This window comes from Typopeltis vanoorti, chromosome 21, assembly GCF_054136105.1.
Source record: "Typopeltis vanoorti isolate ZY-2024b chromosome 21, IOZ_Tvanoo_1.0, whole genome shotgun sequence".
Lineage (NCBI taxonomy): Eukaryota > Metazoa > Arthropoda > Arachnida > Uropygi > Thelyphonidae > Typopeltis > Typopeltis vanoorti.
This window is the reverse complement of record NC_143569.1, coordinates 86388453-86408862: the sequence shown is the minus strand read 5'-3', so window position 1 is coordinate 86408862 and position 20410 is coordinate 86388453. Positions and strand designations below refer to the sequence as shown.

General features: G+C 35.0%; 1 protein-coding gene across 1 annotated transcript in view; it reads right to left on the bottom strand.

Moving 5' to 3' along the window:
- LOC150095074 (WD repeat-containing protein 44) overlaps positions 1–20410 on the bottom strand; it is a 362406-nt gene that overhangs the window by 311434 nt on the left and 30562 nt on the right. Inside the window, exons 2-3 of the mRNA XM_090411421.1 lie at positions 19075–19108; positions 1132–1233 (exon numbers count right to left, since the gene is read on the bottom strand). Coding sequence (XP_090267547.1) covers positions 1132–1233; positions 19075–19108 — 136 coding nt within the window. The remainder of the gene's footprint in view (positions 1–1131; positions 1234–19074; positions 19109–20410) is intronic.

Here is a 20410-nt window from a genome sequence, read left to right as displayed (position 1 = left end):
ACAGAATAAAGAAGACAGATCCAGAAGACAAAGGCAGATATAATATGGAATGAGGAGGATGATAAGCTGGAATGTGAATGGATGTTGATCAGCAGTTGTATGTGTTTATAAGCAGAGGAATAGTGGAAGTCAGTTCAGCAAAAAAAAACTATGACATTACCTAAGGAGAAAGCATAAGGTAGAAACAGGTCTATGAGAAAGTGATCGGATCATGTTTGTGACAGAAGGGGGTTCACCTATTAACCAGCTTATCCTTTTCTGGATAGCATCAATAATATTTAGATACTACTCCAGTACTATATAGATCAAGTTATGCAGCATACCTCACTAAATTAGCATATTTATTGCATTTCTTTAATTTCTTTATATATAGGTTTGGTAAATATAGCAAATAAAGAAGGATCGGGTAAATAGCTGTTTAGCTATCTATAGAGTTTTTTTTGGTTACAGAAGTTAATATGGTTACATACTTCTGTAAGTGTTTATTGTTAATAGATAATTACTAAAAAGACTTTGGCAAAATATTATTTTCTTAGTCTCTTCCATTACCTTCTTCAGCTACTTGCCCACAGTTTGCAATACTAGCGCTAGCTGAGAGGATAGCACCTTTCCAACTAATAGACTGGATTCAAACCAAACTGTGGCATGAATATTTGCAAATATCTTTTAGTTGGTGGTAGATGATTGTCAGTGCTGCTGGTGTGAGGTCAATATCCTATTAATTAAAGTTGCGGAAGAGCTAGAGTTCATGCATGGTCTAGACAGTAGGGTTTCTGAATTACCTCACTATTAGAAGTAAATAGGTGGTTAACCTTTTCTAGAAGAGATGCACATGTTAGCAAAAGAATCACAAATATATTTTGCTCTACAAATTCTGCAGGAAAATTTATGATATTTCAAGAATAAAGAATTAAAAAGGAAAAGTCCCAATTCTTCAAGTCATAACATTCATAACACCAGAAATTACATTATACAATTTCCTTGATGCTATGAATTGAAGATTCTTTGTATCTTAAGATTTATTAATTAGTAATAACCACAATCATGTAAAATTATGCTGCTGCTGCTTCCTTTATTAAGTCTATGTTTATTAAGATCAAAATATAATCTACAAAATAAATGTTAACACACCTGAAGATCTTCATTTGTGACGTGTAAGACAGGCAATTCATTAAGACTCCATTGATTTCCTTTTGATAATACTTCTACATTTTTTGAGGATGAAATGGAATCCTAAAACAAAGAAACAGTAATAATTTCTGCGAAAGAATTAACAGTTGATTATATATTCCTCCTCCTAAACTAATAATTTAAGAACTGTACAGGACTGCCTTTTTAGGCAGGTTTGGCAAACAAGCAAAAGTCTATCAGACTTATCATTATGAGCTGTTGCTGATAGATAACAGGTCATAATGTGACAAATCTTTCTCCTCTTTGGATGAAATATGATGCTATTTCAGATCTTTACTTCTGTTTGAATTACACTTACTATCATTTCTAGGTCTCAATGGAGTCACATAACACTTATTGGGAAGGGGGGGGGGGGAATACAAGTTACCCTGGCCGGACTTAATAGGGAGCACGACCGCTAGCATCCGTATATTTGCCTTCTATTGGTCCATTTTGACACGGTTTCACTGGCCTGACAGTTGTTTCAAACTTATCAGTTCATACCAGGCAGAAACCGTAAGAGAGCAAAAACCAATAAGTTCGAAACAGCTGTCAGGCCAGTGAAACCTTATCAAAATGGACCAATAGGAGGCAAATATACAGATGCTAGCGATCGTGCTCCCTATTAGGTCCGGCTAGTGTATTCTCATTAGCTCTCTGGTCAAATTCCACACGAAACTTTTATAGTTTCTATATATGGCTATGAAATAATGCTGGATTTAATATCCACTTAATTTTTGCATCGCCGAACAGAAGCCTTTTGGCTCTTTATTTTAGTAAATGAATCTAAAAGTTTTTCATTATTTATCCTAGCCTGACTTGTAGTGAGAGGGAAGGAAAAAAAAAAAAAAAAACTGAACTACATTAAACAATTTCTACAGTCATGTTAAAGATACCAAGCAATATTATAAGCTAGGTTTTTTTTAATCCTTTTTCCCAAGTAAGCAAACAGACAAGTCAAGTTAAGTTTGCGGCTGCACGTAGTGCAACTCGTGGTAAAGGTGGAGCAAGCTCTGATCACTTTCTTAGAATTTTCCCCTAATGCACATTTCCTTGTGGAAATGTATGATGCTATGCATTAAGGTAATGATCACTACCCATACCGGTTTCGACTTTTATTGAGGTCTCGTCAGTGGGAGCCAGACCTAAAAAATGCCAGTTCTTTCGTATTGAGATTTTCTTCTGGGTTGCTATATGGGTTGAAGACGGTTCCTCCACATTCTTGGAATAATTAATCCATCATTTTTGTTCAGATTTGAATGATGTTTTAGCATTTCACAAGCTTCTTTGAATTTTCTTTCAAACCAGGTTTTGGTAGGAACTCCAAACATGGAACAGAATTGACTGGAAAGGCACTAAATCCCTAAATCACACCAAAACCTGGTTTGAAAGAAAATTCAAGAAGCTTGTGAAATGCTAAAACATCATTCAAATCTGAAACAAAAATGATGGGTTAATTATTCCAAGAATGTGGAGGAACCATCTTCAACCCATATAGCAACCAGAACAACCCCAGAGAGAAGAAAATCTCAATATGAAAGGACTGTAGAAATTGTTAAATGCAGTTCAATTTTTTTTTTTCCTCATTAAAGGTCAGGCTAGAATAAATAATTAACAAACATTTAGATTCATCTTAGTTTTGTGGGTCACATAACTTGTATCTTGTACATACATATGTTTTAGTGATGATGTTCTCAATACATAGGTTGATTGTTACTTGCTTAATGTTAAGTAATTATTCTAACTTGTGTTGTGTCTCCATAAATTCTTCTCTATAATCTTCACATTCAGGGCTTGAAAAATGCACCCATCTGCTCATCCATGACAAGAAATTTTTAGTTGAGCATAAAAATCAGGAAAGAACTTTCAATTTAATTGTTAGTTTTATTGATGTAATGCCAATTTTGTTTCATTGCAAGCAGTTTTTTGTATGTTTATCTTTCTTACAGCACTTATTGGGGGAATGCTACTTTTGTTGTAATAGAATATGACTGAGAGGATAGGGCATGCATCATTTTATCTTGTACAGCATTCAGTCAAACAACAAGGAGGTACAATAAGATCCCATTTAACGCTACCCTGATTAATGCTGATTCAATAAAACATGGTTTTTCCGAACCATAAAAAAGCGCTAAATATTCCATGATTCGATATAACGCGGTTCTACTCAAAGCCTAAAAAAGCACTACATTTATACAGATTCAATTTATCGCTGCATTGTACAGCATACAATATGTACTGTATGTTCTTGATTCATACTGCATTCAAGTACTGTATATACTTGATTCGTATATAATAGGATTATTCCTGAACTCAAAACAATCAGCGAAAGGTGACAATTCGCCATAGCACTATAATTCCCCTAAATCCATGTTTGTCCCATGCATTTGTTCTCCCTGTACATTGTGTAGTTGTTCATTGGCAGTGAAACAGTGTCCACCTTATCAATACGATTTAGAGTGCTGCGTAAAATGTTATTTATGCACTGTAATCATTGATATTATTGACCAAGGAAATCAACAAAAATTCTATTTGTTCATTAAAAATTAATCATTACTATCATTTTTTAAATTATTCAAAATGAGTGGGTGTAAAGATGATAAAACAAAATTGATGAGAAAAAGAATTTCGCTTGCCATTAAAATGCAAGTGCTGAGGGCGATTAGAAAAAGGTGAAATGTGAAGTTGAGATTGGAGCCGCTTTAAATTTGTCTACTTCTACTATACAAACGATTTTAAAAAACAAGGACAAAATTAAGTGTTCAGCAACCACAACGTCTTCTTCAACAAAGGTAACCCAATTCCAGAAGAAATGTTTTCGAGGAAATGGAGAAAAGTCTTTCCATTTGGATTGATGATGAAACCCTGAGTAACATACCATTAAGTCAGGCAATAATCATGGAAAAGATCAGAAGTATTTTTAATCATATTCAAAAACAAAGAGGAGATACGAGCGAAAACTTTCCAGCTAGCAGAGGTTGCTTTGATAGATTTAAAAAAAGAAGCAACCTCTACAACATTTAAATCACCGGAGAAACCGGCAAGTGCAGATACTGAAGCTGCTTCAGCCTTTCCATCAACTTTAAGAGCCATAATTGAAAGAGGAAATGATCCTCCCAAACTACTTTTTAATGTTGATAAAACAGGACTTTTCTGAAAGAGAATGCCAAAACGCACATTTCTTTCAGATTTTGAAAGAAGTACAAAAGCAAGACGAGGCGTTTGGGATATGATCTCTTGCTACCGACAACTGCTTAATGAGAGAAAAAGAAAATGACAAATGACACTAGACCAGTTCTTCACTAAAAAATCAAAAATTTCAGAAGAGCCAGAACCTCTGACAGCACAAAAATAAACTTTGCACATGCATTTCTGTGTATGTATGTATGTATATGTGTTATGTATTTGATGTTTTAAGGATACTTGTGACATAAAGACTGAATAATATATGCACTTAAACACAAGAAAGATATTTAATTAACCAAATAGTTCGGTCTGGAAATAGAAGACTATCTTCAGTGGCACTACAAGAACAGTTTTAAAAAAAATACAAGATGGAATACTAAAAACAGATCATTTAAAAATAGAACAAGTCGCGTGATGTTATATCATATAATATAATATAATATATCATATAATATAACATCACGCGGCTTGTTCTATTTTTAAATGATCTATTGTTAGTATTCCACCTTGCATTTTTTTAAAACTGTTCTTGTAGTGGCACTGAAGATGGTCTGCTATTTCCAGACCGAACTATTTGGTTAATTAAATATCTTTCTTGTGTTTACGTGCATATATTATTCATGTGTTATGCATATTTTGCAAGTTAATATAAAAATAACTTAAAATTAAAGTAAAACTTGGTTATTCTTGGTCACGTGCTCCCCTACTCCTATTTACTATGTGTTAAAATGACCCTGTTTAATGCTGTTTCGTTTAGAGCTTTGTCTTCTAGAAACGCATCCTGAGCATTAATTTGGGTATTACTGTACCAGTTAATTGCAATACGGCAACCTAAAAGAAGATATGCAGCAGAGAGCAGTAATTAGCTTATTCTTCCTGAATGATGGAATATGAAGAATCTGACCATTAACAGTGGATATCAAAACTTGGAAAGATGAGAACAAAATACAGGCAGTCCCTAGGTTACGGACGAGATACATTCCTGAGAATGTCTTTAGGTTGGATTTGTATGTAACTTAATAATACCCCTTACAGGGTATTATTAAGTTAAGTTACATACAAATAATAATAATAATACCCCTGTACTCTAATAATAAGTTACAGAAACTATTCTGCTCTTTCTTTTAATTCAAACAAACAGAACATAAAACCAAACTCAAAAAACAAAATTGCTCCTCAAACTTAGCAAATCTCGCTTCAATGAGACAAAAGGCTTCGGCTCATTCTTTTGTCGTAAACTTTCTTGGCTCTGGATATTTTGATTCTTCGTGTTCTTGCGTTTCTATCAGTTGCTTCTCTATCTCCATGTCTTCGTTGGTTAATTATTGTGAATGGGACTCTGTTAAGTCAATGACATCATTTTCATTGATGACAAATTGCAGAACATTGCCAGTATCCAACATAGCTTTTCTGACTTTGGCAATGTTTTCTTCTGTGAAAAAAAGTCACGAACAAAATCATTGTGGGCACAGTTTATTCTACACCCCTTTCATTACTGATTGCCTCACTTCCTCCCAAGAATCAGCAATGTTTTTGATGGCATCATAGATGTTATAATTCTTCCAAAACTCTCTAAAGGTAATCACATCATCTTCTGAAGCCTTGACGGCTTGTAGGAATGTATGCCATAAGTCTTAAATGCAGAAAGGTCCATTGGCTGTAGTAACGATGCAATAGTGTTGGGTGGTAAATATATGACCTTTATATTAATGAAAGTTATTTAAAGATGTCCAGGAGCACTGTCAACACAAGCAGAATTTTAAAGAGAATTTTCTTTTCCCAAACAATAATGTTCCACAGCAGGAATAAAACAGTTCAAGAACCAATTTTCAAACATGGCAAGTGTGACCCAGCGTAAAGGGTCACACACCCGCTTATGCCATGCAAGCTTGTTTACATGCGTGGAAGAAACTAGTTCCCGAATTTTATGGGGAGCCTGTTCGTAAGTATGGAGCGGCGTAAGTCGGTTGTCCCCAACCCAGGGACTGCCTGTATTTGTTTGTTTTACAAAAAAGGACCTAAATATTTTTCGAGTCTTCTCAGAGTTATTGCTATGGTGTATGACATCATTGACCCTTTCAATCTGACAATGTTTCGGGGCCAAACAGAATTAAGAAACACTAATATAGCTACATGTGTAGACCTAAGGGTTTTATTCTACTGAGAGTTTTTTCAGCATTTACTTATAATGCAGAGATGAAATTGTTTGCTTTTTTTATTAAAATATTACTAAAAAAATAAAATAATAAATGGGCTAGTATCATTTATAAAATGTATCATTAATACATTAGTAATTAACATATTTGCTTTGACAATAGTAGTTATACAAGATTAAAATTAACAAAAGCTTACAAATTGACCAGATGAAGAGAGAGAGATTCCCTCCAAGACCAAAGTTTGTAGATCTTTCAATATTCAAAATTTCCAAGCAATATCACATGCTTTTTCCACATCAAAGAAAACTGACAAATCAACACGACCACTCTCCAGCAAGAAGTCTCTGCTCAGTAGTGAACTCCACATTATACCAGCACCACATCAAGCAATGGATCCTGTCCCCCATACCATGGTGGAGGAGACTTACTACAACACTGTTAATCCCTGCCAGCACACCCATGAACCAAATGATTATGGCCAGGCCATCCAGGACCTTCCATTCTCCTGAAGCAGAGGGCAAAAGTAGTGCGAGACAACCAGGGGTTGTACCACATGGCAAAAACAGTGGTGAGGAGTAAGGTCATCTTCCATAGACACTTCAGAGTTCCCTCCTTCAGTTCCGCTGCACAGTATGAAAGTATTGCATTTTGTCAGCAGTTTTCTAATGCAAACTGTGTTAGAAAACTGCTGGCAACACAGTTCAGCACCATAGAAACCTTGCATCTCCTAACACTCAGATGTTACCATTATAACATCATCCAAGGCTCATTTCTGTTTCTAGCATCAGTGTTCTAAAACAAGGGTTGCATACAGACAAATTGTCCATAGACAACTCTTATTATACCAAGGCTACTGATCATAACTTCCGTCCATCCAAGTTTTTTGCCTCTCTTTTACTAGATGATACCTTGTAATAACCCAAAGACAAAAATAAACTCTTACCACAATGGCTCCTCCAACAACCTCAGTGATGATCAAGAAAAAGTATCCTTCACACTCCACTGGCTGCTCAGTGCATGCTTCCTAAAACCTTTCATATCAACATCTTCTAGTCCTGATGGTATTGTAAAATTATCTTATTCATTTAGATATATATATTTTCATATCACTCCAACAACAACAAAAAAAAAAAAAAAAAAAAAAAGCCACGAGGCCTACAGCAAATACATGCCTGTGTTGCATATTATTACTAAAATCTAAGTGAGTAAAGTGATTTAAGTGAGAAAATAATAATAATAAAGAATTGTTAAATATACACACAAATTTAAAAATGCATATAAGTACTTTGTTTCATCTAGCAAGCAGTTTTGTATGATTCCCTTTTAAAAAACCAACCAGTCTTCATCATCACATTATCTTTATCCTCATATGACTCCACTATCACAATGTGCTAGTGGAATTGTTCACCCCTGCTATAAGATAGTCAACTAGTTTATGATTTTCAGCTTTATGCTCAAAAACCCTTTAACAATAAACTCTGACAGATTTACAGACTTCTATTTCAGTTACTCTTTTCGAATATATTTTTTATACTTGCCTATTTTAGGTATAACTTCCGAAGTATGGCTTCTGAAATTTTTCGAATTCTTGCAGTCAAACACTGGAATTCAGGTCAGTTCTGTCCATGTTTTAACAAAGTTTTTATTACATCTAGATTAGTATGAAACAGTAGCAAAAGTATTTTCCTGTGATCAATGAGAAGGAATGTGTTTTATGTTCTCACTTCCTGGTGTAAAACTTTTTGAAAAAACGTATTTTCTTGACAATGTATAATTACTGCCATTTTGTTCTAAAAGCACCTAAAGAAAAACAATCTTTTACTAGCAGTGATGTCATTATCTTAAACTGTCACAATGGAAGCTAATTAGTTTTAATAAAATTTCCTATATACTTAGTGAATAATCCAGAGACATTAAAATCCTCATCTGATGCAACTCTCAAAATTTCAGTAACTGGCATCTATGGCTATATATACCTGAAGACTAAAAGCTGATGGAATTGATATTCTGGCCACCACAACATGAAGCACACTGAACTCTGGTGCAGTCTGGTTGGTCAGAAGTAACTAAATGTAACTTATGCCTATACTTTGATGTTCGTGGATATCCTATTAGTAGCCCTTAACATATATCTTCCAACCAATAGGCATTAAGACATCAAACTGGAGGAAACTATCCAGCAGTAAATTAATATAAGCAGGAGTTGAGGTTGGATGTCCATGCCCATCAGAGGAAAGGCAAATTTTGTGGTAATAGGCATCAAATAGGAGTTGCAACAAAGTCACTGCACTTTGCTTATTAAAAACCTAAAAGGACCAAAAACATTTGGACTTTAGATCAAAGTCCTGGTATTTCTTCCATTTTTATCAGCAAACAATATGAGTAATATTTCGAGTTATGTCAGATATCAATGGGACAACATTTCTTCTTAAAAGAAATGTTGAATGTTTTAAGACACTTATTCTGCAGGGCAGCTGCTAGAGTGTATACTGGACCCAGGAATACAATTTTTTTTTTTTTCTTTCTAGAAGTGCTTCCATCTCCTTGAATCCTTCACAAAGTTCTGATTTTTCTATGCTTATGGACAATTTCACTTGCTTGCCTAGCCCAATAATACTTTACAAGGCCCTAGGGTCAGCAAGTGAATAAATTTACTGTCAATATTTTGCCTGATATGACTGGAAAGAGTCCATTAGGGGTTTGTCTAATCAGACTTTTGGTTTGTTAGTGGGTACTATTAATCAAAGCTTATAAAAGGAAATATTGATATGTATGCGAATTTTGATGAAAGGAACAGTTCTACAATGATTTTCAAGAGAGAAGGCAACAATATTTACTTGTTAACTTATTAACTTGCATTTTCACAATAGACAGCAGTATTTCAAAGCAAAATAGCTGAAAAACTATGGAATTCAAGAAGACTGGATTCAAAATTTGATCTCTTTCACAAAGAAGGTGTCACCTGATTCATGGTGGAACATATTTATGTGAATTACTGAAGAGAATAATAAGTGTCCAAGCCTAAAATCTTATTCAATGCATTTTGATATATGCTCTGTTCACATAAGGAAGTAAGGTACTATACATAATTCTATTGACAGTATAAGCAGTTTTATGCATTTCATTAACAGTGTGAGAGTAAATCTGACTAAGAAATTGTATTCCTTTGACAACATGAAATATAATATAAAGTTTGTAGCAGTAATTATTAAAAACATCTTGCTGTTAGAAAGTTGTTTAAAATAAAAATGTTTAAGATGATATAAGAAGTCGAAGTTATTAAATGCAATACATTACAATGAGTCAAAGTTTGACTTGATGATTGTAGTTAATATTTTGTTACATACAGATTTACACAACATCATAATAGAAGAAATGAGCAAGAGAGTTATAAGAATATTTTCTAAATTTTGCCAGTCATAAGCCAAGTAGAGATATAATTACTCTTTTTGGGATGAAGTTAGATAAAACTTAAGACTAATATGAATGGAGTAGTAGCACAATAAAAAATATAAAAAAGAAAGAATTTTTCATAATTTCTATATTTGAAGATTTTTATTTATAATGAATTAAATGAATAAGTCCAATATAAAAAAGCATTAGGTCAGAGAATATCCAACTTAGAAGTTCCTCTATCTTCTTTGACTAAAAATGTGTGCCACACTACCAAATTCAGTTATTATTGCTAATGCTCTCCTAATGCCACCAGTCATCCTAAACATTCTGATTTCGTTAAATGTTAGTGTTCTCCACTCCAACATTCTTAATGCTGAGATCAATTTCCTTGGAGGTTTTAATTTCAACTCCAACTGGCTTTCCTTTACCAACTGAACCAATCCAGTCAGCAGTCGTGTTCAACAATATTGTACAATTCTTATAAAACTGTTCCAAACAACTGATTTTTCTCCCTAGTGATTAAATACACTAGGGATGGATATTGTTTGTTCTCTAGGCATTTCAGACCACAATCTGATGTTAATTTGGATTTTCATGCCACAGCATTTGCAAAACTACTTCTCATCCATGCAACGTCTAGCATTATAAAAGTTAGGAAGGTCATTCCACTTAGCATTCTAAGAATGCTAAGTGAGATGATTTTCCTAACTTCGTCTCATTTACTTGGATCTTTTGTCACTTTTCTGGTCCAAGCTGTACTGTACATAGTCAATGAAACAAGTCATACTGGCATAAAAGCTTCTTTCTCCATTCAAATGAAATTTAAATTCTTTTCACACATATATGCTTCGGTTCTCCAAGAAGTGTGCACAGAAAGGGACAAGAGAAGAATCAAACATACCATAAAATTAATTGAAATCTCTAAGTAACTCCCAACAGATGGGGTATCTTCTGCAAATGGATTAACAGCATTCTATCTGGATGCACAATGTGTGATAGTGAATGGATCGATCGTCAAACCTTGTAGAACTGCAGTATCAAACATTAATACTGCAGTTCTACAAGATTTTTTAATCTGTTCTCTTACTTTTTATATATCAAGGGCTTTCTACATTTGAATGAAATCCAATCAACAGTTTAACTGTTGACGGTACACTAAACTCCTCATTTGACAAAACACACTACACAAGTCATCCAAACTCCCAAAGTATTATCTAAATTTTAACAAAAAATCCTCTTCCATCTCTCTCCACCCATATCTCTGGATAAAATAAGATCTCTCTCTTCTTCAAATATGTTACAGATGTCAGCTGCTCAGCATTAAAAAGTTCCCTCTTTTGCTTTGTTAATTTGCCCGATCGAATTAAGGGTGTAAAAAACTGTAATGCTTCACATCACATAGATTTTGAATCTGTGTGGTGCCATCTACACTGAAAACTGTGCCTAAATAGCTGGAATATTTTACTTGTCAATAGGATCTCCATTCAGAATGCAGTTGAAATTTTCTATGCACCTGCCTATTTTCATAGTTTTGGTCTTTTTTATTGCCGATTTTCATACCAAATTTGTTACACTCTTATTCAATTTAGTTAGAGAATCCTCGAGACTTGCACTAGATGTGTTTAGGAGTACAACATCATCTGCATAAAGAAAACAGTTAAGTTTGACATCTCCAATCTAATATCAGGCTCGATGCCACTTTCTTTCATAATGTGATACATACAGATGATGACTAAGAGTGGAGATAATGTGCACCCTTGTCTTACCTCTGATTTCACATCACACGCATTCTTTCTGTATTTCCTTCAATTATAACCGCTAACTGACAACTTAAATATAGACTATGTATTACTCTGTATAATGTTCAATTCACCATAATATAATTGTAGCATTTTGAAAAGCTTTTCTCTGGGCCTTCTCATATGTTTTTTCCAGATCTACAAAAATTAAGTACAGATCCTTGTGATATTCCCACAATTTCTCAACTCTTTGTCTTAAAGTGGAAATCTGAACTTGACAACCTCTATTTTATCCGAATCCAGCTTGTTCTTCTCCAAGTTTCTCTTCTGCAATCTTTTCAAGTATGCTTGCATAAATCATAACTAGAACACTTAGTGGAGAAATTTCCTCTGTAATTCTCATATTCAGTTTTATTCCCTTTTTTATAGATGGTACTATGAGAGCTCTACTCCAATCATTGGGAATTCAACCTTCTGACATACTCTGAATTATGCAATGTAGCCACTGGAAAACTTTTATACCTCCACACTTAAGCATTTCAAGTCGAATATCATCTACTCCTGCGGCCTTTCCACATTTCAAGTTTTTGAAGGCATTTTCTACCTCAAGCATTGAAAATTTTCTAGTACAGTTCTGCCACTGTTTGGTTTGTTTAATAGTCTTTTAAAGTAATTGCTCCAGACATCAGGATATCCTTATCTTCAGTTTTCATGTCACCTTTATCTACAGTACTCTTTCCTCTATTTCTAAGCTTCAATAGCCTTCAGAACATTTTGTAACCTTCTTGATATTTATTTTCCAGATTCTTACCAAAGTCTTCCCATAACCCTTGTTTAGTTAATTTTATGCACAGCATAGCTTGTTTGTAATTTGTTTCATTTGTTCTTCAATAATGTTTGGATAGTCAAGTCTACAATTTACTTGTAAAAGCTGCTCAACTTTAATTATTTTAAAATTTTCTTACATACTGTTCTTTTCATTAAGATATCCATTTTTATCCTGCTTAGTACTAAGTAATGGTAACTTGCTATTTGATATCCTCTGTATACTCTTGTATCCTGAATGAGCATGACGATATTACCATCAACAATGAAGTAAACCAATGAGGCTTTTCTTATTTCTTGTGTCTTCTCTCCATGTGAACTTGTGCACATCTTTATGTTGAAACTTGATGTTAGTAATGACTAGTCCGTGTCATGAGCAGAAGTCCAGTAAATATTTACCATTATTATTAGTTTTGTCCTTTTTTCCAAATTTTCCCAAAATGTTCCTGTATGCCTGGTGGGATTCATTTCCTACTCTGATGTTCAGATCTCCGACAAGGACCACTTTTACCATTTTCTTTAGGTCAGCTGCCTGTTCTAATGACTCAAAATATTCCTCCACTTCCTCCTTAGAAGAACCTTCTGTGGGACCATAGGCACAAATAAGTTTCATTGTCCATGTCCCCATTTTGAGGTTTGCCCACATAACTCTACTTGAAACTGCCTTCCACTCAAGCAGTCTATTTTCATGTTTGGTGTTGATTACTATTGCTATTCCTTCCTTTCCATGATCATTATTACCCGAAAATAACATCCTATGCTTATTATTTAGTAACATCTCACCTGTTTTTGTCTTCTTTGTTTCGATAATGCCAATTAGGTCTACATGGTACTTTTCCAATTCTTCTTCAAGTTCGAATTCCTTTCCATTAATACTCCATATATTGATGGTTCCTATCTTCAGTTCTTCCGATGATGGTTTATTCTTCTAGATATTGAGTCGGAGCTTGTTCCAGTAGCTGACTCTGAACTGCTCACCTTGGTTCCATGATGAAAACAGCATTGGGGGGGGGGCTTGTTTAACCAGACGACGTCCCAGCCAGCATGAAATCTCATCATGTTGTACCATCATCTGCAAAGTCCCAAATTGCCAACCCATCCTCTTTGTTCTACTAACAGGACACACCACGCAAAGGTGAGGACTGGACATTAGGTCAGAAGCCCCAGTCGGTTCTCTGCATTCCTGACAGGCGATGTGGAGGTCTCCTCCCAGTTATATGGCTTTGACCATTAAGTAACCCTGAGACTAATTACTGGAATATAAAATGGGAGGAGATGTATGGGAATAAGGAGAGTGAATTTATTGAATTTCTGAGGGATAAATATCTTAAGCAGCATGTGACTGAAACAACTAGAGGCTTTAAGTTGTTAAGGAGGTATTCACACCTTGTTTAGGAAGTGGTAAAACAAGAAAAAGTTACTGCAAAAAAAAAAAAAAGGATATATGTGGAATTATAAGGTGGGTGATTATGGGAAACTCTGAAGTCAACATGGAAACTCATAAGGCAGTATCTGATGCAACAATGTATAACTGCATACCAAAGGTTAAGAGAATGAACAGAGGAGTGAAATGGGTGAACAGCAAAATCAAGTAAGCTGTGTTGGAAAAGAAAATGCTATGGAAGAGTTGTAGACAGTTGGTGGGGAGAATGGTACAGAAAAAAAATCTACAACTACAACCAATCTACAACTATTATTAGAAGCCATTCCATACCAACTGGCTGGAATGTACAGGTATAACATGTTGTTATTATATGTATATAGATAGTTACTTGTTGTCGTGCCCAATGTATTTCTACAACCAACAGATAACACTAATAATAGGACTCTAGCGTTGGTGTATAATTTTTTATTTTTATTTATTTATTTTATTTATTTTTTATTTTTATAATTATTATTATTATTCTTTTTTTTTTTAATTTAATTTAATTTTATTTTTTTTCACCAGAGGTCAGGCCAACAATTGTTGTAGCGGTTGGTCAGTATCTTTAACAAACCAGTTTGATTGTAGCGTAGCTTGTTTTCTGTGTATAGTTGTATGCTCCAGAAGATGACCTTGACAGAAAGGTCGAAACGTCGAATTGTAGATTTTAGTTATATTAAACTAAAGTTTTCATTCAAACACGGTAGTTGTCTCCATAACTTTCAAAAATGCATTCGGATCACCGTGCAAGCCTAAAAGAAAAGAAAAAGAGGTGCAGCATGAAAGGAAATTGCCTGGTCAGGCCAAGTTAATTCAGGGGAATTCTTTCGCTATATAGTAGGCAAGACGAAAAATAATTATGGCAGGAGAGTCACTGTTGCAAAGGGTATAGTGGAATTATTGATAGAGCATTTTATCAGCATATATCATTATTATTATTACGTGACACCTCCGGGGTGTCCAAAGACTCATCGAAGGAGGCCACCTACTCTACAACTGTATCCAACAACTACGCCAATGCCATCTGTTGCCCACCACTACTAGTATTTCCACAGACAGTCAAAAAAATCAATGCCTACAATGGGATTCGAACCTGCAGCCTTTTGGCTGGAGAGCAAATAAGCTAACCATTCGGCCAACCAGGCTGGCATATCATACTAGTGTAAATGTTTCTATGCAATATATAGAAGGCAGGCAAGTACTAGGAGAATTAGAAGTGAAAGAATCAGGTGTTGATTGGGTTAGATGTTAAAAAAGCTGTAGGAATGGATGGCATATCACAATGTATTTTTAAGGAATGGACACAACAGTTAGCTATACCCTTGACCTGGTGATTTAATGAAAGTCTTGTAGTGGGGGTTCCTCAAGGAATGGAAAGAAGGCAAAATAGTACCACTCCACAAGAAAGGTTTTAGGAAAGAAATTTCCAATTATAGAATAATCTGTATAATTGCAGTTGTAGTCAAGTTGTTAGAGATTAGTTAGGAATAGAATACAAGATTGGGTTGGTGGACATAGTATTCTTTATGATGGTCAGCATGGATTTGTAAAAGGTCTCTTGTTTTAGATAAGGGAGAATCATATACAGCGATATTATTCATCATCATTATCAAATTCCTGCCATGTACCCTCAAGGTTCTCCATTCACAAATGTGTTGTGAATGGAGAACCTGTGGAGAACCTGTTTTACTTGCTCCACAGGTTCTCCATTCACAACACAGTTGACATTTTCAATGATTCTGCCTATTTTCATTGTCTTTGTCTTTTTATTGCTGACCTTCATACCATATCTATTACAACAGTTATTCAATTTAGTCAGAGAATCTTGCAGACTTGTAGCGGATTTATTTAGAAGTATAACATCATCCGCATAAAGCAAAGAGCTGACATTAACATCTCCAATTTTGATATCATGTTTAATACCACTTTCCTTCATAATGCGATCCATATAGATAATGAATAACAGAGGGGATAATGTACATCCTTGTCTCACACCAGATTTAACATTAAACCATCTTCCTGTACTTCCTTCAATTCTAACTGCTGACTTACAACTCAAATAATGACTAAGTATTGCTTGATATGATGCCCCATTGACACCATATAACCGCAGCGTATTGAATAGCTTCTCTCTTGGCACCTTGTCATATGCCTTTTCCAAATCGACAAAACTTAAATACAGATCTTTGTTATATTCCCATGCTTTCTCGACTATTTGTCGTAAAGTGAAGATCTGATCCTGACAGCCTCTATTTGGCCTGAATCCAGCTTGTTCTTCACCAAGCTTTTCTTCCACAATTCTTCTCAACCGTTTCTCAATTATACTTGCATAGATCGTGCCAGGAACACTGAGTAGGGAAATACCTCTGTAATTCTCACATTCAGTTTTATTTCCCTTTTTATATATGGGTACTATGAGAGCTCTACTCCAATCATCAGGAATTCGTCCCTCTGTCCAGGCTTTCTGAACTATGCAGTGCAGCCACTGTAAGACTCTTATACCACCATACTTCAGCATTTCTGGTCGAATATCCTACTCCTGCTGCCTTTCCACATTTCAAGCCTTTGATGGCTTTTTCGACTTCAAGTATGGATATATATTCCTGACTGCATGCCTGGTCAGTGTTTTTTACCACTGTGCTGTCATCACTGCTTGTTTCATTTAGCAGTTTTTCAAAGTAATTACTCCATACTTCAAGGATATCTTTTTCTCCCGTTTTCATGTCACCTTTATCATCTCTAACTCCTTTTACAGCACTCTTTCCTCCATTCCTAAGCTTCTTCAACAACCTCCAGAATATTTTGCCACCTTCTTGATATTTATTTTCTATATTCTTGCCAAAGTCCTTCCATGACTTTTGTTTAGCTAGTTTTACACAGTGTTTAGCATTCTTGCATTTGTCTCTATATTCTCTAAGAGCACAAGCTGACTTATTTGCCAGGAACTTTTGATATGCTTTCTACTTTTCCTTCACTGCCTCTTTAACTTCCTGTGTCCACCAGGGAGTTCTGATTTTTTTATCCTAACAGACAACCTCACCACATGTCTCTCTGGCAGAATCAATCAATGTTTTCTTCAGAGTTTGCCACTGAATCACAAAAGTTTGATTCCTGTTCTCAAACTCTTTCATTTTTTCTTCAATAATCTTTGTGTATTTTAGTCTACAGTTCACATCTGAGAGCTGCTCAACTTTTATTCACTTTAAAACTTTCTTACATGTTATTCTTTTCAATATGAAATTCAATTTTATCTTGCTCAAGACTAAATAGTGATCACTTCCAATTTCAAATCCTCTGTACACTCTGGTGTCCTGCACCAGGGAGAAAATATCACTATCAACAACAACAAAGTCAATGAGACTTTTCTTATTCCTAGCCTCTTCTCTCCATGTGAATTTGTGCACATTTTTATGTTGGAACATGGTGTTAGTAATAACCAGTCCATGTCCTGAGCAGAAATCCAACAGATATTTGCCATTATTATTAGCTTTGCTCTTTTCTCCAAATTTTCCCAAAATATTTTTGTATGTCTGACAATCATTTCCTACTCTGCTATTTAGATCCCCAACAAGGACCAACTTTTCCTTTTTCATTGTGTCAGTTGCTTTTTCTAAAGCCTCAAAAAATTCCTCCACTTCTACCTTAGTAGAACCTTCTGTGGGACCATAGGCACAAATAAGTCTCATTGTCCAGTTTCCCATTCTCATATTTGCCCACATTACTCTACTTGAGACTGACTGCCATTCAAGAAGATTAGCCTCGTATTTTGTGTTGAATACTATGGCTACTCCTTCTTTTCCTTGATTGTCATTGCCTGAATATAACATTTTGTATTTATTGCTCAGAAAGATCTAACCAGTTTTGGTCTTTTTTGTTTCAGTCACCCCTATTATGTCGATCTGGTACTTATCTAATCCCTCAGCTAGCTCCATTTCTTTGCCATTCAGGCTTCTTACGTTGATAGTACCGATCTTTAACTCTGGTGATGTTGAGTTGGGGTTTGTTTTCAGATTTGTTCCAGTAGCTGACTTTTCACCTTGGTTCCCTGGCGAAAACAATGGGAGCCTTGTTTAACCAGGCGACGCCCCAGCCGGCATGAATTTTGTCATGTTGTACCATCATTTTTTATTTTGTTTAACCAATAAGAATACAATTTGGTCGGCTAAATCCCACATTGCCAGCCCATCCTCGTTTGTTCAGTATCCAAGTAGATACCCAACAGGGTGCACCATGAGAAGGTGAGGATTGGACATTAGGTCAGAAGCCCTGGTCAGTTCTCCGCATTCTTTTAAAGGCTATGTGGAGGTCTCCTCTCAATTATACAGCTTTGACCCTTAAGCACCCCAGCGATATTATTGGACTTTTAAAAGCATTTGATAGTGATAGATTACCACATGATAAATTGGTATACAAGCTACAGATGATGGGAATAGATCGCAAAAAAGGAGGGCAAGCAGTGGCATGCTCCAGGATTCAGTTCATGGGCCCCTGCTATTTGAGTTGTTTGTAAATGATATACCACATTTACTGACTGGGGTTCTTCAGTTATTTGCTGATGATGCAAAGTTGGAGAGAATTATAAGCAGCACTTTTGTCAGGAAGATTTGAATATACTTTTCAAGATTTCAGAGTGATGGTAGACAACAGACTGAAGTTTAGAGGGCATAGTGAAAGGGTTGCAAAGGGTGCATGTTGTAATGCCGCTATGATAAGACGTACTCTAAAATGTGGGGGAGGGGAGGGATAAAGAGGTGGTTGTGCCACTGCAAAAAAGCACTTGTCAGACCACAGTTGAACTATTTTGCTCAGATTGGGTCACCTGGTTTTCACTGTGATGTGAAAACATTAGAATAGAGAGGATCCAGAGACGAGTGACTAAGACAACATAGGCTTGAAATGCTGGTTATGGGGGGGGGGGGAGTTGAACACATGTGGATTCCAGAGTTTGAAAAACAGGAGGAAGAGCTGATATGATAGAAATATATAAGTTAAGGGATTTTATCTGATTAACACGCACATCTTTCATAGGAAAAGCAAATAGTTATTTATAGGAGATAATGTTTTTGGAGCAAAGATTTGCATTCTGTACATTGAAATACATTACATTTACCTACATTAATTTCAGTACCAAAATTAGTTAACTTATTGCCAATTTTATTATTAAGCAAGCAATACATACCTGATGAGCAGAACTCCCAAGTTTAATTTTGATTCTGAAATTAATATAAATGAAACCTTTTAATCAAAAAAATCAAACAAGGTCACTTGATATTGTTACAGCAATACTGAAAAGTGAAATTGACTCTGTTAAGTGTAATCTATATCTGAAACCTATATAGCAGAACACGCAGGCATTACTACCAAAAGGTCCAACATTAAATGTTCTGTGCTTATAAACTATTTAAAAAAGCATAATAGTAAAAAAATATAAATATTAATTTTTATAAATTTAAATTTTAAAGCAGGCTACAAGACAGAAGCAGCAAATTATTGACATATTAGTATCTCGGGAGTAGTGGTTAAAGCACTGGTAAAGTCAATTAAAGGGAGATTTCAGGAATTGGGCAGTCAGGGCAACCATAGATGTCACTGTAATAACAACAACATTCTGTTCCAGAAATTGCTATACCTTGAATATATATATATATATATATATATATATATATATATATATAGAAAGTATTTTACCTTGGGTATAATAAATTGGGTATAATATTTATTATACCCAAGGTAAAATACTTTCTACATTTATATCTCCTCCTGAGATTTTTATTTAATAAGGTTAAAACACCTTATGGTAACTTGTTCTGGTAAAATACTTATAAGCTCTGTATTACTAAAATCTTGTTATTTCTAGCCTGGCTCCCACTGATGAGACCTCAATAAAGGTCGAAACCGGTCTGGGTAGTGGCCCCTTGCCTTTAATACAAAGCATCATACATCTCCTCCAGGAGATGTGCTTTGCATTAAGGGTAAATATTAAGATTAGTGATCAGAGCTTATTCTACTTTTACCATAAGTTGCCTTGGTCTTGCACTTCGTGCAGGGTCAGCTAGATTTGCAACACTTGCAGGCGCAAACTTGACTTGTCTGTTTGCTTACTTGGGAAATGGAGTAAAACCAGGTTTAAAATAGCTTGGTATCTTTAACATACATATATATATATATATACACAATATTCATGCAATACACATACAATATTCACTTCAGCTTAAGATTTTCTTGCACCACTTGGCTGTTTTATCTTCTGCCTTTACTGCTTTAATTACGATGACCAAACAGCATGCAGATATTATCTATTACTAAGCTGACTTCCTACAGGATAATTACCTCCAAATGTGTGATAATGTTTCTTTGTGATCAATATTCATAAATCAAAATTAGTTTCCTTTTTCTACCTGAATATTTGTTGTCAGTAATAATTTAACTGTTTCCCCTACCAATCAGAATAGTAAATAAATCACATCATTATCCCAGACTTTTTCTTAACCAGCAATCCCTCTAAATATGCTGCA